This window comes from Cryptococcus neoformans (assembly GCF_000091045.1).
Source record: "Cryptococcus neoformans var. neoformans JEC21 chromosome 10 sequence".
Taxonomy (NCBI): Eukaryota; Fungi; Basidiomycota; class Tremellomycetes; order Tremellales; family Cryptococcaceae; genus Cryptococcus; species Cryptococcus deneoformans.
Genome location: NC_006679.1, coordinates 267547 through 283940, shown reverse-complemented (window position 1 = coordinate 283940; position 16394 = coordinate 267547). Strand labels below are relative to the sequence as shown.

General features: G+C 49.3%; 5 protein-coding genes and 1 pseudogene across 5 annotated transcripts in view; 3 read left to right on the top strand and 3 right to left on the bottom strand.

Moving 5' to 3' along the window:
• Positions 1-6754, top strand: part of CNJ00965 (hypothetical protein) — an 8150-nt gene extending 1396 nt beyond the window's left edge. The window contains exons 2-6 of the mRNA XM_024658759.1: positions 39-1932; positions 1997-2140; positions 2201-2260; positions 2310-2912; positions 2970-6754. Coding sequence (XP_024514440.1) covers positions 39-1932; positions 1997-2140; positions 2201-2260; positions 2310-2912; positions 2970-6694 — 6426 coding nt within the window. The 3' untranslated portion in view covers positions 6695-6754. The remainder of the gene's footprint in view (positions 1-38; positions 1933-1996; positions 2141-2200; positions 2261-2309; positions 2913-2969) is intronic.
• On the bottom strand, positions 1977-7051 carry CNJ00960 (annotated as a pseudogene).
• CNJ00950 (pyruvate decarboxylase, putative) lies at positions 7050-9562 on the bottom strand. Its single transcript, XM_567475.2, has 9 exons — positions 9433-9562; positions 9309-9372; positions 9136-9224; positions 9009-9081; positions 8709-8960; positions 8355-8646; positions 7871-8305; positions 7617-7819; positions 7052-7560 (listed from the first exon to the last, which is right to left on the bottom strand). Exons 1-9 carry the CDS (start codon positions 9537-9539, stop codon positions 7204-7206), a joined length of 1872 nt encoding a protein of 623 aa, XP_567475.2. The 5' UTR covers positions 9540-9562; the 3' UTR covers positions 7052-7203.
• A 374-nt stretch (positions 9563-9936) lies between these two features.
• CNJ00940 (expressed protein) lies at positions 9937-12639 on the top strand. The gene is made up of 4 exons (XM_024657934.1): positions 9937-10655; positions 10733-10907; positions 10972-11351; positions 11405-12639. The coding sequence occupies exons 1-4, from the start codon at positions 10251-10253 to the stop codon at positions 12407-12409; spliced, it is 1965 nt and encodes a 654-aa protein (XP_024513658.1). The 5' UTR covers positions 9937-10250; the 3' UTR covers positions 12410-12639.
• On the bottom strand, positions 12593-13565 carry CNJ00930 (conserved hypothetical protein). Its single transcript, XM_024657933.1, has 2 exons — positions 12751-13565; positions 12593-12690 (listed from the first exon to the last, which is right to left on the bottom strand). The coding sequence occupies exons 1-2, from the start codon at positions 13494-13496 to the stop codon at positions 12669-12671; spliced, it is 768 nt and encodes a 255-aa protein (XP_024513657.1). The 5' UTR covers positions 13497-13565; the 3' UTR covers positions 12593-12668.
• Positions 13566-13877: 312 nt separating this feature from the next.
• On the top strand, positions 13878-16153 carry CNJ00925 (hypothetical protein). Its single transcript, XM_024658758.1, has 8 exons — positions 13878-14215; positions 14274-14299; positions 14348-14403; positions 14457-14748; positions 14800-15028; positions 15085-15368; positions 15422-15772; positions 15875-16153. The coding sequence occupies exons 1-8, from the start codon at positions 14089-14091 to the stop codon at positions 16013-16015; spliced, it is 1506 nt and encodes a 501-aa protein (XP_024514439.1). The 5' UTR covers positions 13878-14088; the 3' UTR covers positions 16016-16153.
• The last annotated feature ends 241 nt before the right edge of the window (positions 16154-16394 follow it).

The following is a 16394-nucleotide window of genomic DNA, read 5'->3' as shown; positions in this document are numbered from 1 at the left end:
AGAAAAGTGAGATCTTTATACAGCTAACATTGAAGCAGAATCTCAACCCGATCTACGTGCGAGATCCAAAGGATCGCAGTGACGATCAGATTCCCATACTGCTCTCGCCCCTCAAAGCCCCCAACAAAGTTAACCAAATTAGAAAGGGAGGGGTTGACCTAGAGGAGAAGATGAAGGCTGATGACAGAAAGCATTCCAAAGTTACAATTCCTCCGTTGCCAATTAAAATCCCCATGACCTCCAAGGTACGATTTGAGGAGGTCTCGTCCAGACCTACTACTTCTTTTGATATAGAAGAAGTTGATGAGGCTCGATGGATGAAGAAGAATGACTCGGACAGCAAGGTCAAAATCCGGAATGTAAAGAAGAAGGAAACGGCCAATGAACAAGAACAGGAAGAAGAGAAAAACGAAGTCAAGGCGGCATTTGAGGACGAGGACATCGTTGAAGATGAAAAGCCAAAGGGAAAGCCAAAGAAGAAGGAGAAAATTGAGAAGACGGCAGAAAAGAAGGAAAACAGTACTGAAAAGGTCAAGAAATCGGAAGAGGTGGAAATACTTGTTGGGGATCCGAAAACAGGAAAAACTGTCAAAAAGAAGATCGAAAAAGAGATCGAAGAGTCTGAAGATGAGAAAGTGGAAGCTAAAAACTCCAGCAAAAAGAACAAAGAGAAAAACAATAATCGAACAGAAGGTGAAGTACCCAAGAGAACTAACAGAAAGGAAAAGAAGAAAGAAAATAGGAAGCAATTAAGCGGTGATGAGACGGAAGAAAAGGAGGAAGAGGAAGGAGAAGAGGAGGAGGATGGAGAGAATGATAAGAACGGTAAGAAACAGAATAAAAAGCTTGTGAAGAAGAAGAAGACGAAAAAGGAAAATAAAAGGGCAGCTGAAGAAGAGGCGAAAAACAGGGAAAGGAAGAGAAGCATGGAGCGAGGGGATGAAGTGGTAGAAGACCAAGCTCAAGATGAAAGCTCAGAGGAGGCTGTGTACGAGAAATATACGGATAGCAATGGCAAGAAACGCCTTCGCAGAGTTCCTATTGATACAACGCGCATTAAAAGGAAACCAAAGAAGAACAAGCAGCGTATGGCTGATGCCGGTCAGTACAATGAATACATTGATGACGAAGAAGAGATGGACGAGGTGCAAGAAGCAGCGCGGGTGAAGAAGACAAAAGCTTCAAAACAGCAACAACCGCGACAGGAAACGAGACAGGGACGCATTTTTCATGACGAGCAGTATTTCCAGGATACAGCTCCGATCAATCTTGCTACGTCAGATCAAATTAATCAAATGCAACCATTTCGTCGCCAGCGTAGCTATAATAAGGAACTCCTCCAGACTCGGCTCGAGGACATTGAAGACGAGTACGATAACCCAAACCTAACGACGAACGAACGCCGTGACATCGCCAGTAGGCGTTTGCGAATGTTGTCTAACCATAAAGCTGCTGAGAAAGAGGCTGACGAGCTTCAGAGATTGATGGCTGAGGGCGGCCGGGGGGATGTAGGGGATCCGCCTGATGAGGTGACACGAGAGCGGAAATCTCTTCGAGAAAAAATAAAGGAGAAATTTGACAAAACAGAGGAGGCAAAAAGGGAAGACGCACAAACTGATGAATCTAACATCAGATTGCGCACCGAAAAGGAGGAGATCGCATTGGAAGATAATGTCAGAGTAACGGCTGAAGTCCGGCAACCTACCAAGCCTCAAAAGACAAGTACCTTGCACGACCAGGATACACATGCACCGGTATTGGAGCTCGCATCAACTAACGCTGATGATCGCAAACCGGATGCATCGCCATTAGCTGCTTCTACAGAGAAGTTACGCGAGGACGAGAGTCAAGAAAAACCTAAAGAGCGAAAGATAGATCCAAGGCTTGACCTACTGGCATCTAGACGTCCAGGTCAAGTAGCCGATCCTCGCCGTAAGTGCTCAACTTAAGAAATGAAATATAAAGCTGACTAATTGTCACGGAACGTGGGGAGCAGAACCAATACAGGCCCCCCGAGCTTTAGCTCCAAGTGCGAGGAGCATGGAGGAACTGGAAGCAAATAGACTGCATCTACGAGAGAGACGCCACCCAAAGAAGGAGGAAACACGGGAGGAGACTGAAGCCGAAGAAAAAGATCAAGGTCCGTTTTGTTTTCTGTTTTCTACACAGAGCCGTTCGTTGACTGGTATCTGGTTTACAGTAGATGAAACCAATGAAGGAGAAGGATTGCACACTTTGAGAAGTGAGACTGGATCACATGGTGAGATGGTACGCTCCTACATGCCGAGCGCTACCTGACGGAAATATAGTAACTTCGCATCCTGACCCTGAGAACCCCGCCGAAGTGGCCGGGCTGGCGACAAGGCGAGAAGTAGGGCCACCTGTGTCTACGCCTGAACAGGAGTCTGATGAGTCTCAAAGCGTGGCTCACAGTCAGCGCATATCCGATAATACCGCCCAAGAACCGGAAATCGAAATAGAAAAGATTCAACCTCCTATCGTAGGCGTACAACTTCAGAGGTGGATGACACAAGACGAAGAGACCGAGACCGAGTTAACAACTGCTGAAGCAGCTAAGAGAGCAGCTCTTGAGCGCAGGGCACATTGGGAGCGGGAAAGGGAGACCGCTGGAGAGAGTACAAATTTGACACAGCTACCCAGCGAATCTGAAGCAGTTGAAAGCCATAGTCGTGAATTGCTTGATCTCAACAACGTCCGTCTGCCTTCTGCAGAGGATAGACAGGTAGAGGAGGCGGTAATGAATGATGATCACCAAAGTCAAATCATTACCGCTCGAAAGTCCATTGAACTTCAACCCCCTTCGGCCAACTCTGACCATCAAATTGTTACGCGTAGTCATGCTGTCGCAAGGCGACAGACCCCTTTGACGGTTGCCCCCAATGCATTGCAAAGTAGGTGGACCCACTTCGCCCAACAACAAGCCCCTCTAAGTGCTAACCAATCATCAGATATCAGCGATCATCGTTTACTAGCTGACCATTACGAGTCGACGGGCCAAGAAATTGAAACACACCAACAAACAGATTATTTGCCTGCTGCAATACGGGCCGAGCATGAATTTGATGGGGCCGATGAAGAAATGCTCACAAAATCGGGCATGGTAATAGAAGGAAAGAAAAGGCCAATGGCTATCGTAAACTCTGCATCATTCAACGAGACAGAAAATGGACAAGCTATAGGATCAGACCTTGTGCAGCCGAACAGTAGAGCTGGGGAAAGACAAGTGCAGGTTCTTGATTCGGACTCCATTACCGAAAGGGGCACAGGGACTGTCGGACCTCAGTCTATTGCTTCCCTCAAGGCTCGACAGCAGGAGCCATTAGTAGGAAACAAGCAAGTTCAGATGGACTCCCAACCTTCTTCTGATATTGCTCGTCAGATACCAGACGTAGATCGCCATCGCCCTGTTTTCGATCTGACCGATCTCAGCGAAGAACAGATAGCAGAATATGAGCTCACAGGCAGCCTGCCGCCTGCTCTCCGAGCTGATTACGACCTGGAAGAACACTCCGATGGTGGGCCAGCGACCACGAGTGTACAATTGGGCATCAGAAGCGGAAGGCGACGGCAAGCTGCATTTGGTTCTACGTCGCACGGTGAGAAGGAAGAGATGACAGAATCACAGATCGTGCCTTCCAACAGAGCTCCCAGCCAGCCAGCCCCAGAACGGCCAGTAATCGACTCAATGTCTCTCCACGACCGACAGACTATAGAGGAGAGGAGTTCTCAGCTCGTACCCTCCTCTACTGGAGCATTACTAGGACGTGTTCGCGAGCGGGAACGACCAGCACTAAGCTCGGTGCCGCACGAGTCATCAGACAGCGAAGAGGAAGCTGAGGTTGATGGAAACGCACTTGTGCGATCCAAAGACTTGCTCAGAGAAAGAGAACGACCACAGCTCGACTCCGTTCCTTTCGAAGAAAGGGAAAGGATAGAGGAAACTGGAACAGACTTCGAACGTGCCAAAGCAGCACGCCGGAGATTGGAAAGTGTTAGTGGTCCTCGTACCCTTGATTTTATGTCATACGAGGATCGTCAGGGACCAGCGAGCGATAACCCCTCCTTTCTGGGCGAGACTGATACCTACGACGAGATCGATGTGGAACATCTGACTAATGAGCGTAGGCAGCGTCTTTTAGCCGAAACGGCACATTACTTAGATGAAAGCGGGCATGAAGAAAGTGGAGAGAGGATCATGGAGGAGACAACAAAAATGGATATGAAGCCCTTTAATTTCAGCCAAGATGATGTTGAATCAGAGAGAATGGCGGACACAGACATAGTACGAGCAACTATGCCTCGTAGTCCCAAGAAGCTTGCCGATCCCATTTCCCCTGACCAAGACAATGTCGTTGTTCCGAGACAACGCGCGGTCCCCACCCGCATTGTCACGAACAAACCTATTGACAATGATGGCGAGTCCATTCCGCCCTTGAGTGGAAGCACCGCCATCAATTCCTCTGACGAAGAGGAATTTGCTGATCAGACTCATGCACAAATGATCAACATAAAGAATATGGAGGCTGACCAGACAGTGGCAATCAAGAATGCCTTAGCTGACAATCCGGCGCTTGCTCACGAGTATCAAGAGGCGAGGCTGAGGCAGCGCAACGAGGATGACATTCAAATCAACCACAGAAAGGAGTATGCAAGGAGACAAAAAAATAAAGGAGCCGACGATTCGGACAGAGACGCAGAAGACCTTGGCAGGATACCGTTTGGGTACGAGCCAGATAACACGAACGACATTGTTTCTATCCACATCACGTCAGATGAAGACACGCATGAGCCTGCCTCGCAGCAGCCTAGCAGACAACCTCCATTACAGTTATCTCCCCGCCAACAGCCTTCTCCAGAACAAGGAACCGATAGTCCCGATCCTCTAAGGTCGCCGGTTGAAATTACCTCTTCCGAAAATGAGAATGAGGTGTCAACCGAATCCACAGATCGAACCCCTGCTGAAGTCGCGCGGGATCATTGGAAGAATCAGTCTGACAGGGAACGTCAACAAAGAGCAAACGAAGATCAGGCACAGAAACCATCCACTCACGAGGCGGGAAGTGACCAACAAAGTGATGATGAACCTGCCGCAGCGGATAGCCAGAGCCAGGAAAAGAAAGCAGACTCGACTGAGGGACAACGGCCGCCTCTCGCACCACCATCTCGTACAGGGGATGAACTGTCTAGTCCCAAAACACAACCTGACAGGCAGCACGAAACCGATCAAAAAAGGAAGAAGCACAGGCGATTCGGGCACGAGGATAGACGAGGTCGTAAAGAGAATTTGGATGAAGAGATAATCCCTGAGATGTCCAAGAAGGAGCTGCGCGAGCAGAGACTTGAAGATATGGCGAAAGGGCGAGAAGCTGATGAGAAAAGAGAGAATGAACGAGATGAGGTGAAGCACAGAGATGCGAAATCCAAGGAGAACGGGAAAAAACGGGATGGTGACCAAGGGAGTGGAGGTGGGAGGGCCAAGGAGGGCAAGATAACTGGTGATGAGAAAAAGGACAGTATCAACAGAGCCTTATACAATTCAAGGATTGCGCTGGGACCAGTGACCCTTGTGAAGGCATCCTGGCACATCCTCAAAATCGCACCTGTATGGTCCTTCTTTGTTGTAGCGACTCTAGCACTATATATCGAAGTCTCTCGTCAGCTCTTCGAAATGCTCAGCGTAGCTGCAGGAACAGCAGTACTCACCAAGCGTGCCATTAGCAACAGTACCCCAGTTGATCTCTCCGTCACCCAAAGCTGGTTCTCAGATCTCGTCAAGAACCTATCGTTTGAGCCCACAGCTTTCTTTGCATTTATCAGCATGTGGAGCATTATTTGCATCCCTATGATGGGTCTTCTCATTCACAAGACACTGAGCGTCGCTGCTGAACCAAAAGGGACAAATTATTGGAAACATATGTGGCAGGACTTCAAAGAATATGGCCGAGGCAGTCTACGGGTACTCATTATGGGTCGCCATTTCTCCACTCCTCGAGTTTTCTGGCGTCGCTCAACCCGCTGGACATACTTGCGTATCCTCATTTTTTCCATCCAATTGGTCGGCGCCGTGCTCATTATTCGCCAGATGATGAGCCTAATATACATTGTCGGTACTGGATCGTCCACGTCCTTCTCTAGCTTGCCTGATGTCGCCTCCTCCCAAAAATCCATGAAAGAAGTAGCAGAAAGTCTTGACGCCGAAGGGGCGTTCGCCATCGTCAACTTCCTATTTTTCCTTTTCCTTCTCACAATAGCAGGGTCTTGGTACGCCCTTCTTCACCCACGAATTCGGTCTCTCTCCAAAAGGTCTTCTTCTGAAACAACCGACAAAGAGTCAAACAGTGGGCGACAAGGTCGATATCACCTCCCGGGCGTCCGAACGTCCCTGAAATGGCTCTTCATCTTGGTCGTCGTTGTCACCTTCACAGCCAGTTTGCTCTATTTCCGCGACATTGCGTCGTATATCACCAAACAATCGGGTGATAGCGCGAATGGCAATATGATGATCTTGGGAGTCAACTGTATCTTCATGAGCCTAATGGCGGCGATGGGCTATGTAGTTTATGAGTTGGATAAAATTTGGGTGGGACAGTTGAAGGAGAAGTTTGTGAAGACATCTGGGAAAGGGTTCAGGCTGTCTGGTTGCTGGAGAGACAAAGATGAGTCGATGGCGTAGATATAATATAAGTAACGAAAGTATAATCAAAGTATAATTTTGCGTGAAAGTAGATAGACAAAAAGATGTAACCCAAGTATTATAGGTAACCTCTGACCCGCTGGCAGACGGAACAAGCATGAAACGAGGGAATAGAAAGAAATATCTTCGTTGCTCGCTGTTATGGGATACGTATGTCGTGCAGTGACTCAGGTCTACTACGTACGTAGGCGACCAAGTCCATATGACCTCAACCCCTCACTGAAGAATCGGTCACGTGACAAGGTTCAAACATGGAAGGATGCGGCGAAGCAGCAGAAGGATGAGGAAGAAGCCGGGAGAGTTAAAAGCAACGGATCCAAAAAGAACGCGCAAGAAAGTGTAAAAGGGATACAAGAGTGATGACATTCTTAAAACATATTCTGAGGAGAAACAACTAAGTACGATTCGTTAATTGAGACTTCTGACATTTCGAGATCAACCTCTACAGCTGGCGATCTCTTTTTCTTTTCTTTAATTCCTTTCACCGATTAGATCCTGTCATTGGCCTCGGCGGTCAATTTGGCCTGCCTGATAAGACCAGCAGGAGCATCACCCCTAGGCATAAACACTTCGATCAACCTCAACCTGTCGGGCTTGTTGAACTCTTCATCATCGAGAAGTTTGCTAAACTCTTGAGGAGTGTGGACTGCGTAAGACTGATAAGGGGTCTTAGTCTTCTTACCAGCAAGGAAGGGGAGGAGGAGTTGGTGGTCGTAGAGCTGAATGTCGTTGTACTCGGCGGTCCAGCCGTGGATCTGTCGCTCAATTTCGTAGCCATCGTTGTTGAGGACGAAAATGTAAGGATGGACGCCTCGGCGGAGCATGGTACCAATCTCCTGAAGTGTCTATAGAACCCATGTTAGCCAGGGCAGAGGAATAATAATTGTCAAAGAGGACTTACCAACTGCAAAGAACCGTCACCGACAAACAAGACGGTCCTTCGGTTGTTACCGTTCTCCTTGGCTGCCATGGCGGCACCGAGACAAGCACCGACGGACCAACCGATGGCACCCCAAAGGATTTGGGCAATGTAAGTAGAATTTGAAGGGAGGACGACGTTGGTGAGGCCAAAGGAGGAAGTACCAGTCTCGGTGATGATGATATCTGTCTCAGAAAGTAAGGGATTGTTCTTAAAGCAGGGGAGAAATTACGTACCAGTGTCCTGGAACCACTTGCCAACTCGAGGCCATAACCATTCGTGCTTGATTTCATCACCCTTAGGATCGGGCACCACAGGGCTGTCGACGCTCTTATCCTCAACCTTTTGCTCAACACTCTGACCCTCGGATTGCTTACCCCGACCGAGCTTCTCAAAGGCAGGCCTGAGAAGAGGCAAAATGGTCCTGATATCGGTGGTAGGATAGGAAGCGTACCCGATAGTGGTGGTGAAAGAGTGAAGTTCGACGATAACCTTGGGGTCAATGTTGACGGAGAATGATCCAGAGTTGAAGTCGGACTTGAGGGCACCGACGTAAAGGACAAAGTCGGCAGACTCAACTTCCTTTTGGACGGTAGGAAGAGAGTTGGCACCGGCGTAACAACCTCCGTAGAGTGGGTGACGCTCGTCCATCAAACTCTTACCCATTGGCGCTACGATCTGTTAGCGAGGTGGTCGCTGTGGAGGGGAAAAAACACTCACTCTCAAAGAATCGGATACCACAGGCATCGACCAGCTTTCTAACCTCAATAGCCATACCGAACCTGCCGGCACAAGCATCTACAAGGATGATAGGCTTCTTAGCCTCACCGAATCGCTTAGTAATATCCTCAACAACGTGGGCTGTCACATCGTCAGAGGAGGGAGCACTGGGAACATTGGTGGGTGCAGTGCTAAGCGAAACTTGCGCCGCGCCTCGGGAGGCGGCTGAGGCGCTGGTGTTAGAGAGGGAAGTACCCATAGACTCGGGAGGGGGAGCAGAGTGGGGTGGAGGCTAAAGATAAAGTCAGCTCATTTTACCAACATACTCAGGGTGAAGGGAATAGTGTGACGTACTAGGGGCTGCTTAAGACCCTCGGCCGAAACCTTGGCGTGAACAGCGTCTGTAGGAACTTCGACATAACCAGGTCGACACTGCTCAAGGACAGCCTTGAGAGTCTTATCGAATGCTTCAGTCCAAGAAGTAGGAGTCTTGGGCTCAATGTTATTAATTAGGGCCTGAGAACATGAGAGAGGCGCGCTCATTGAGGAGAAGGTGCTGAACGATTCGGGAAGGTTAAGAGTGTGGTGCAAAAGAGACTGCTTGGCCTATGAGGATGTTAGTAGGTGCTGCAGGTCTATGAAGTGATTGCTTACCTGTAAAGAAGTGCTGGGGGCACCAACAATGTGAAGGACGGGGACTCGCTCGGAGAGACAACCAGCGATACCACTTGAAGCACGTTAGCAAGCGCTCATGGTCCCTTGATGTCCACGGAAAGCTTACCAGAGAGCAGAGAGCTCACCGACACCAAAAGTGGTGATTACGACGGCCAAAGTGCCCTTCACTCGGGCATAACCGTCAGAAGCATAGGCCTATCGCATTAACAAGTTAGCTTACGATTCCCACGTTTCCCACGCCCACCACGGGCTAGATTGGATGGCCTCAAAATAACTCACAGCGTTGAGCTCGTTGGCGTTGCCGACCCATTGGAGTTCCGGGTCCTTCTCGATATAGTCAAGGCTGAGTAGAGGTGAGCCAGGCTCCAGTATAGGCTACACGTCTGGGATCATAGATACTCACGCAGTCAAGTTGAAGTCACCGGGAACACCAAAGATCTGCTTGACGCCGCACTGCTTGAGACGCTCAAGGATGTAAGTGAAGAAGGCTACTTGTTCGTTATCGGACATTGTTGTTGTTGCTGATGTGGTTGGATGTGTGGTAGACAGTTGAAAAGAGATGTTCTGCAGGCATATATAGGACGTAGGGCAACGTAGTCGGGAGTAACCGCAATGGTCGACTATGACGACGGAAAGTGGGGACGGGTCTCGGAAGGCACGGCGGCAACGAATGGGTCCCGCTTTCAAGCCGCTTTCCCACGCTCGACTCAGGGCTGGCCTGGATTTCCAATGAGCACGTGGAGAATCTGGGGACACTCGGATAGTTTCGGGCAACGCCATAATTTGCTGCGGATAAGATGGAAGACTTCGGGATGGAAAGTTTATCTTGCATAAGCGGATCAGGCACGCCTTGAGAGATTGGGTGAATTTCCCTGAAACTGGAGTTGTACTACTGCAGTGTGACTAGCCCATTACTTCTGGCGAGCTGCGCGCCGTCCCATGTTACGCCGGGAAGCCTGGTTCTAGTCGCTCCAAAGCACAAAAATAAAAAGTATCCCGGAGCTGCTGGATCTCTCACGACCACCTTTGTATCGCCCGCCCAAATCCATCCTTCATCTCGATCATCTGATCGCCACGCGCACTGCAGCATCGCTTCCCTGCCCTTTCGGGCAGCATCGGTCTCTCCCCTTTTCCCCGAATATAGTGAATCCATTTCACCCCCCCTCTCAAGACACATTCCTGTTCCACCCCTAGCCCCTTCTCGCCTACCCTGTCGCCGCCATGCGTGCTCTCCGCCTCCTCACACCCCTCGCCCTGCTCATCCCGCCGAGTGTCGCAGAAACTTCAACTCCCAACACTGGCGATCAAATACAGGCGTTTCAATTCGCCTTCACCAGCTCCAATCTCGTGTTGCCCATTACATACACCTGCCCCACACCGCTTACTCTGACAAAAATCAGCTCAACAAGCGCACAGACCTCTGATCCATCAGCGCCATACACTTTGGTCGCTCTCGTGCATGAACAGCTTTATGATGGTGCAGGAACACAATACGAAAGGGTGTACTCGGCTAGTCTGGATATGGGCGATATGAGCACTGAACAGACAATCTCTCATCCATGGGGGAATGGCACGCAATTTATCGCATGTATGTGGGCGGCCAACGGGGTGTCAGGTGGATGTCAGGTAAGTTTGAACATGCATGGATGCCTGTTGGCCTGCCTGTGCTCCAGTGCTAATTTCGTGACATCACTTACGTATAGGACCTTTACACCGTTGTACCGTCAGAGCTTACCGCTGAGTCGTACGAGGATGAATCTTCAACATGCAGAACACCAGATGTTCTCGGATCCTGGGTAACACCAGCAAGTGAAACGCTGGACGTTACTGTCGAAGGCGTCTCCGGAGATATCGCCATAAACGCCTGGCCGCCCGCATGTGAGTAATTTCTCTCACCTAAGGTGACGCCCTGACTTTTGACCTTCTTTATTTTACTTCAAAGGCTCGGATCTCCGATTTTCCCCCAACAACGGGACTGCACCCTATACCCTCATCATTGCTCCGGCTGCCCACCCTCCAGTCAACATCACTTCTGCGGACGGCTCCTCTGTCAACTACACCGTCCGACTCACTCACGGTCAAGCATTCATGGCAGCCATGTATGACAGTGAAGGAAATTCTTGGGTGTACGGGCCACTGCATTCGGGGCAAAGTGATGATCTGAGCTGTCTGGCCGTGGCCACAGGACAAGAGGAGAGCAAGACAAAGAGCGGCTATGGCGTCGCTATCTTGGCCGGCAGTATAGCAGGCGCGTTCGTGCTGGGTGCTATTGGTGCAGGCCTAGTCATGTGGTGTCTTGGTCGGAGATCAGGTCCTATGACAGTGAGTAGATCATTACAAGATATTTCAAAAAATGAGCTTACCCTCAACCATAGTCGCCTTCGACTGAAGACCTCTACGCAAATCCACGTCCAGCATCATATCGCACCGCTTCCGGTTCCATCTTTGGCAAACCTCTCAACGCAAACTCTACTCCTCCCATGGACTTTGACACACCTTCGACTCTTTACGATCCCCATTTACCAGGCCCTTCTGGTGCTTATCCGCAGCCCAAATTAAGCCCAATCCTTAACCGAGAAAGCCCCAACTCTGCTTCTACTTCGTCCCGTGATCGAGCATTCCCCCGCTCTTCAGTCGGTCAAGATAACGTAGGTGAATACATCAATCCATACGATCTGCCTAGTGGGTACCGCGATAGCATCAGTATGGCGGATTTCCGTCCTTTAGGTTCACAAGCGAGCGAAAACACGGCCCGCTCTGCTACACACATGAGTCCTACTGGTTCGGGAGACAGATCCTCGCATATCCAGGAAACATCTTGGAATTCACGCTGTTCCATGCCTCTGCCGCCTACCGTCCAAAGCCCAACCCCTCCCAGTGGCTCCCACAGGCGCTACTCATCTTTTTCCCCTCGACCAGGTTCGTACCACTCTCTGAATAGCCCAGGTGCGGAAGACTCGGGCTCGTCGCCAACACCTGGGACAACGCCCACCTCTCGCATGCGCAACGTCTACGTCGTACATTCTGACGCTGGTGATGCCGACGTCACCATTCGACTTCCAGATGGGCACAACCACGTCGTCGAGCTTCCCCCTACCTACCGCGAAACACCATCGCCTGCTTCTGCACGAGACAGTTATAATCACGGTGATCACAGCCCAGCGCTTTCGGGACGGCACAGTATACCAAGTATGCTGCCGCCTTTGAAGAGACATGGATCGAGTTGGGAGTCGGATATGGCGTCACCTCCTCGGCCAAACGCCTTGGAGCTGACGAGAACTCGGGTGAGCGGGTTTAGTATTGGGTCGGGGACGGGGGAGGAAGAACTAAGGGCCCGGGCGGAAGCAGCCATGAAGGAAAAGGAAAGGCTGCTGTCCTGAAATTTTGAAAGCGACTTCCTTTGCGGTATTCCTGTGGTACAGGGGTTATCAGGTGTTTCATCAGCCACTGTTTCAAAAAGCACGTGTCTGTAGTCATGTTGTTTAAATATCGTTGTAAGTATTATTCGGTCTACTATATAATAGAGCTCGGTTCAGTCTTGCGTATAGCAGAGCTCGTGAATTATTTTGGTGTATACATGGCATATTTGCAGATCACACTTTGGTCTTCGTCAATTTTCTCTACGATGTATCTGATAGTTTACCACTTCTCAATATCCGGCCTAATATCATTATTAGTTTAGATTCTTTTGAGCACCAAACAAAATAATTAAACCACTCGCCTCAAATCAATCTCATGAGTCCAAGCCGATTTTTTCTGGTTGATCAAATCCAAGTACACCTGCGCCGCCTCATCTGTCCTTATCCTCTTGCCCTCCGTATCCTCACCTAGCCACTGCTGCACAGGAGGGGTGTCCATAACCCCATCGATTATCACATGTGCTACGTGCACTCCCTGGGGGCTAAATTCACGCGCGAGCGATTGAGCGAGTGCACGACGGGCGAACATCCCGGGCGCAAGCGATGAAAACTGTACACCTGCTTTGAGTGACATGGTGGCCCCTGTAAAGAGAAGCGTACCACGCGCTTCTCTGGATGCCTTGTCCTGAGACGACAAGGTCGACGGAGCGGGGTTGGCGAGGAAGCGAGGGATGATAGCTTGGGCAAAGTTCCATCCGGTCACCACACCAGCTTCAAGCCCAGTTCTCAAATCCGCTTCCGACTTTTCCAAGAACCCCCTCAAGTCGAATTTCGCGTTTACATTGTAGATTCCCACATCTACCCTGGCACTGGGCCACTTCTTGTCCATCTCCTCAAAGGCAATCTTCAAAGAGTCTGGAGAGCCATCGGAAGAGAGAGCAAGGATGTTGGAAGGGTCGATCTTGGGAAGAGGGAGGGAAGAGAGCGAACCAGGGAGTGATCGAGAAAGGAGAACGAGAGAGTGGGTGGGGGTGAGTAGAGATGCGATGGATGTTGCCAGACCGGGCCCTGTGCCAAGGATGACTGCGATCTTACGAGGTGTGGACATGATGCGTGAGAAGCTGATGATGCGTTTCTGAGCAGTTGACGACAATGTTGCCTTAGGGGTATTAATTAGTCTTTATGCATTTCAACATTTCTAACGTCTCTTATATGCAAAAATAGTCTTTTTTGGATTACCAAGCCGGGCTGAGTTTCCGTCGCGTTCCCAGAGTGTGACGACGAGGTGACTGCCGAGGCCGCTCGAAGACATTTTTTGCTTCATCAGCCTGACGTCAAAGCCCGACGGTCCATTTGTTACTGCTGAGCGATCATCTATCGTCCGTCGGCTAAATAATGGATTCGGTCATTGCCGATTAAAAGGTGACGAATGCGGAGCAATCCGCCGTCTCTGGCTTCACCTTTTTCTTTTTGCATCATCACCTTGGAGGACAAGTGGTTTGATGATTGATACTCAATCCTCACCCTCACCGCCCGACCACCTATCCCAATCCCCCGAGTAAAAAACCCTTTTTCCAAAAAAAATTAATCTACTTGTAGTTCATATCCAAACGTTTAAGAAAGAGAAAAAGAAGTCGCTGCACCAATCTCTTCCTGCAGTGTACCGCTTTCACCGGGCGATTCCGGCCTAATCAAAGCAAATGCATTCCGCGACCATGAAGGCCTCTCCAACTATCCTCTGCCCTTACGGCTACTCCCACGGGACTTGTGGCTATTGTAGTCCTCCAGGCGAAAGAAGCCGCAAGAAAGAATCAAGTAAATATGGAAGTGAGTTTTCATGTAGTGTAATCCCATATGGCGCAGTGATCTGATGATGCACATGAAGTGGTCGCAAAGCAACTTAGCCCGCAGGTATGTGAACATTTCCCCCTTGCATGCGATTGCTAACATTGATATCAGTACTACCAAATGCTCATGGACAGGGGATGGCGTCGATCTGGCACATATGTCTACCAGCACGTCTATGAATAGCGGGATATTTGTACTTGTGCTAACTAGGTTCATTTAGCCCAGACATGGCCAGCACCTGTTGTCCACAATACACTATCCGTCTTGATGCTTTCAATTTCAAATCCAACAAGAAACAGAATCAAGTTGTGAACCGGTTCAACCGTTACCTGGAGCAAGGCGTAAAGCCAGGCGAGCAAATGGTTGCAGAGAGGCAGAAAGAGAGTAGCAAGGGGGCAAAGGGGAAAGTGGGAAAAGGAAGAGCAAACGGAGGCGGTCGAGACATTGTGTCAGAAGTCCACGAATTTGAAGTGGGGTACGGCAGAGAGAATGATGCTGTCCATCGATTCGAGGTAAGTGACACTGTTGACGTATATATTGCTCAGAACTCACTTGAATTCTAGACTCAAATTGTACCCGCAAAAGCCACCGAAGAAGCCTTCAAGATGTACAAGACTTACCAAATAAGCGTACACCATGACAAGCCTGAAGATGTCACCATGAAGGGATTCGACCGTTTTCTATGTTCTGGTCCGTTAATTGTAACCCCTATCAAATACGAGGATGAAGAAACGGGAAGAAAGGGGGTGCAAGAAGGAAGGCTGCCGGAGAATTATGGCCCTTACCATCTCTGTGAGTCAAAGTAGTGCCCGATGTGTTACGGGGACTGATGAATACATGAATACCAGTGTACAAAGTCGATGGCCAGCTCATTGCCATATCTGTGCTCGACATAACGCCCCTTGGGGTATCTTCAGTATATTGCATCTGGAATCCTGACTGGGCATGGGCAAGCCTCGGCAAACTAACGGCCCTATATGAAATCAACCTCGCAAGACGGCTCGGCGCTGCTGGGGCCGGCAAAGAGTTTAGCGGTACGGGTATGAAATGGGTATATATGGGATATTGGGTACCAAATTGCCAAAAGATGAAGTACAAGTCGGAGTATGCCCCGAGTTATTTGCTGGATCCTGTGAGTTGAAAAATATGAACGATGGTGGTGATGTTCGACTGATGGATGTGTAGGGTACGAATGAGTTCCATGAGTTAACCCGCGATCTTGAAATGTACCTGGTCAATCACCCAAGAGGATACTTTCCCTTTAAAGATATTGAGGCTGAGGTGAAAAAGTCACAAACAAAGAAGTTAAATGTACCATCCGCTCCAAAATCGCCCATCGTCGCCACTTCAAACGAGGTCGGCCCTGATGGCGATCAAGATTCGGATGAAGAAGGTGAACCAGGTTATTTACCTACACCCCCTCCTCCAGGATTCGCCGACCCTGCAACCATTTCCGAAAAAGAAGTAGACGAGGTTCTGGTTTTGCTGAGTTTGCGGAAGAGCCATTTTGGCGGAAAACAATTGTTCCAAATATCAGTGAGTGTTTTGTGGAAAATTAAGGAAAATCAAGAATAAGATCAAAGAAAATTCAACTGACGCGCCTTATCTCCATTTCACCCTTCACTCAACCCTTAACAGGAACTGGAATTTGTTGATAGTTATTATGTACGCGAGACTGTCAGGCAAATGTTGGCCGCAGTGGGCAAAGAATGGATCGCGAATGAACGCGATAGGGTAACAGGAATAGCGGCGGAGAAGGGGATCATGTTTCTTGGGTAGATTTTTTAGATTTTACTGTCCGCAGTTGCCGAGTACCGTGTGCTAGTTCCCAAAAGGCGATGAGCTAGGAGATGGAGGGAGATCTGTATGGAAAAGTTGTATTTATTGTCATATGCATAGTATAATCTTGTCATAGTTGTGATTCCCGGACGGCTTTTGTAGATAAAAGCATATTATATGGAGCTTTCTGCTCTATGCGTATGCAGTCATTACCGTTGCGTCCACTTTGAAAATAATAATAGAAGAGTGATTTTTATCGCAAGGCACGCCCATTTGCACCGTTGTCTTTGCGGAACTTGAGTTCCCTGAGATTGTCCCTGAGTGGGCCGCCGTGTTTTGGCAAACACAAGGCATCTTATTATTAGTTGCCTTCTCTCGT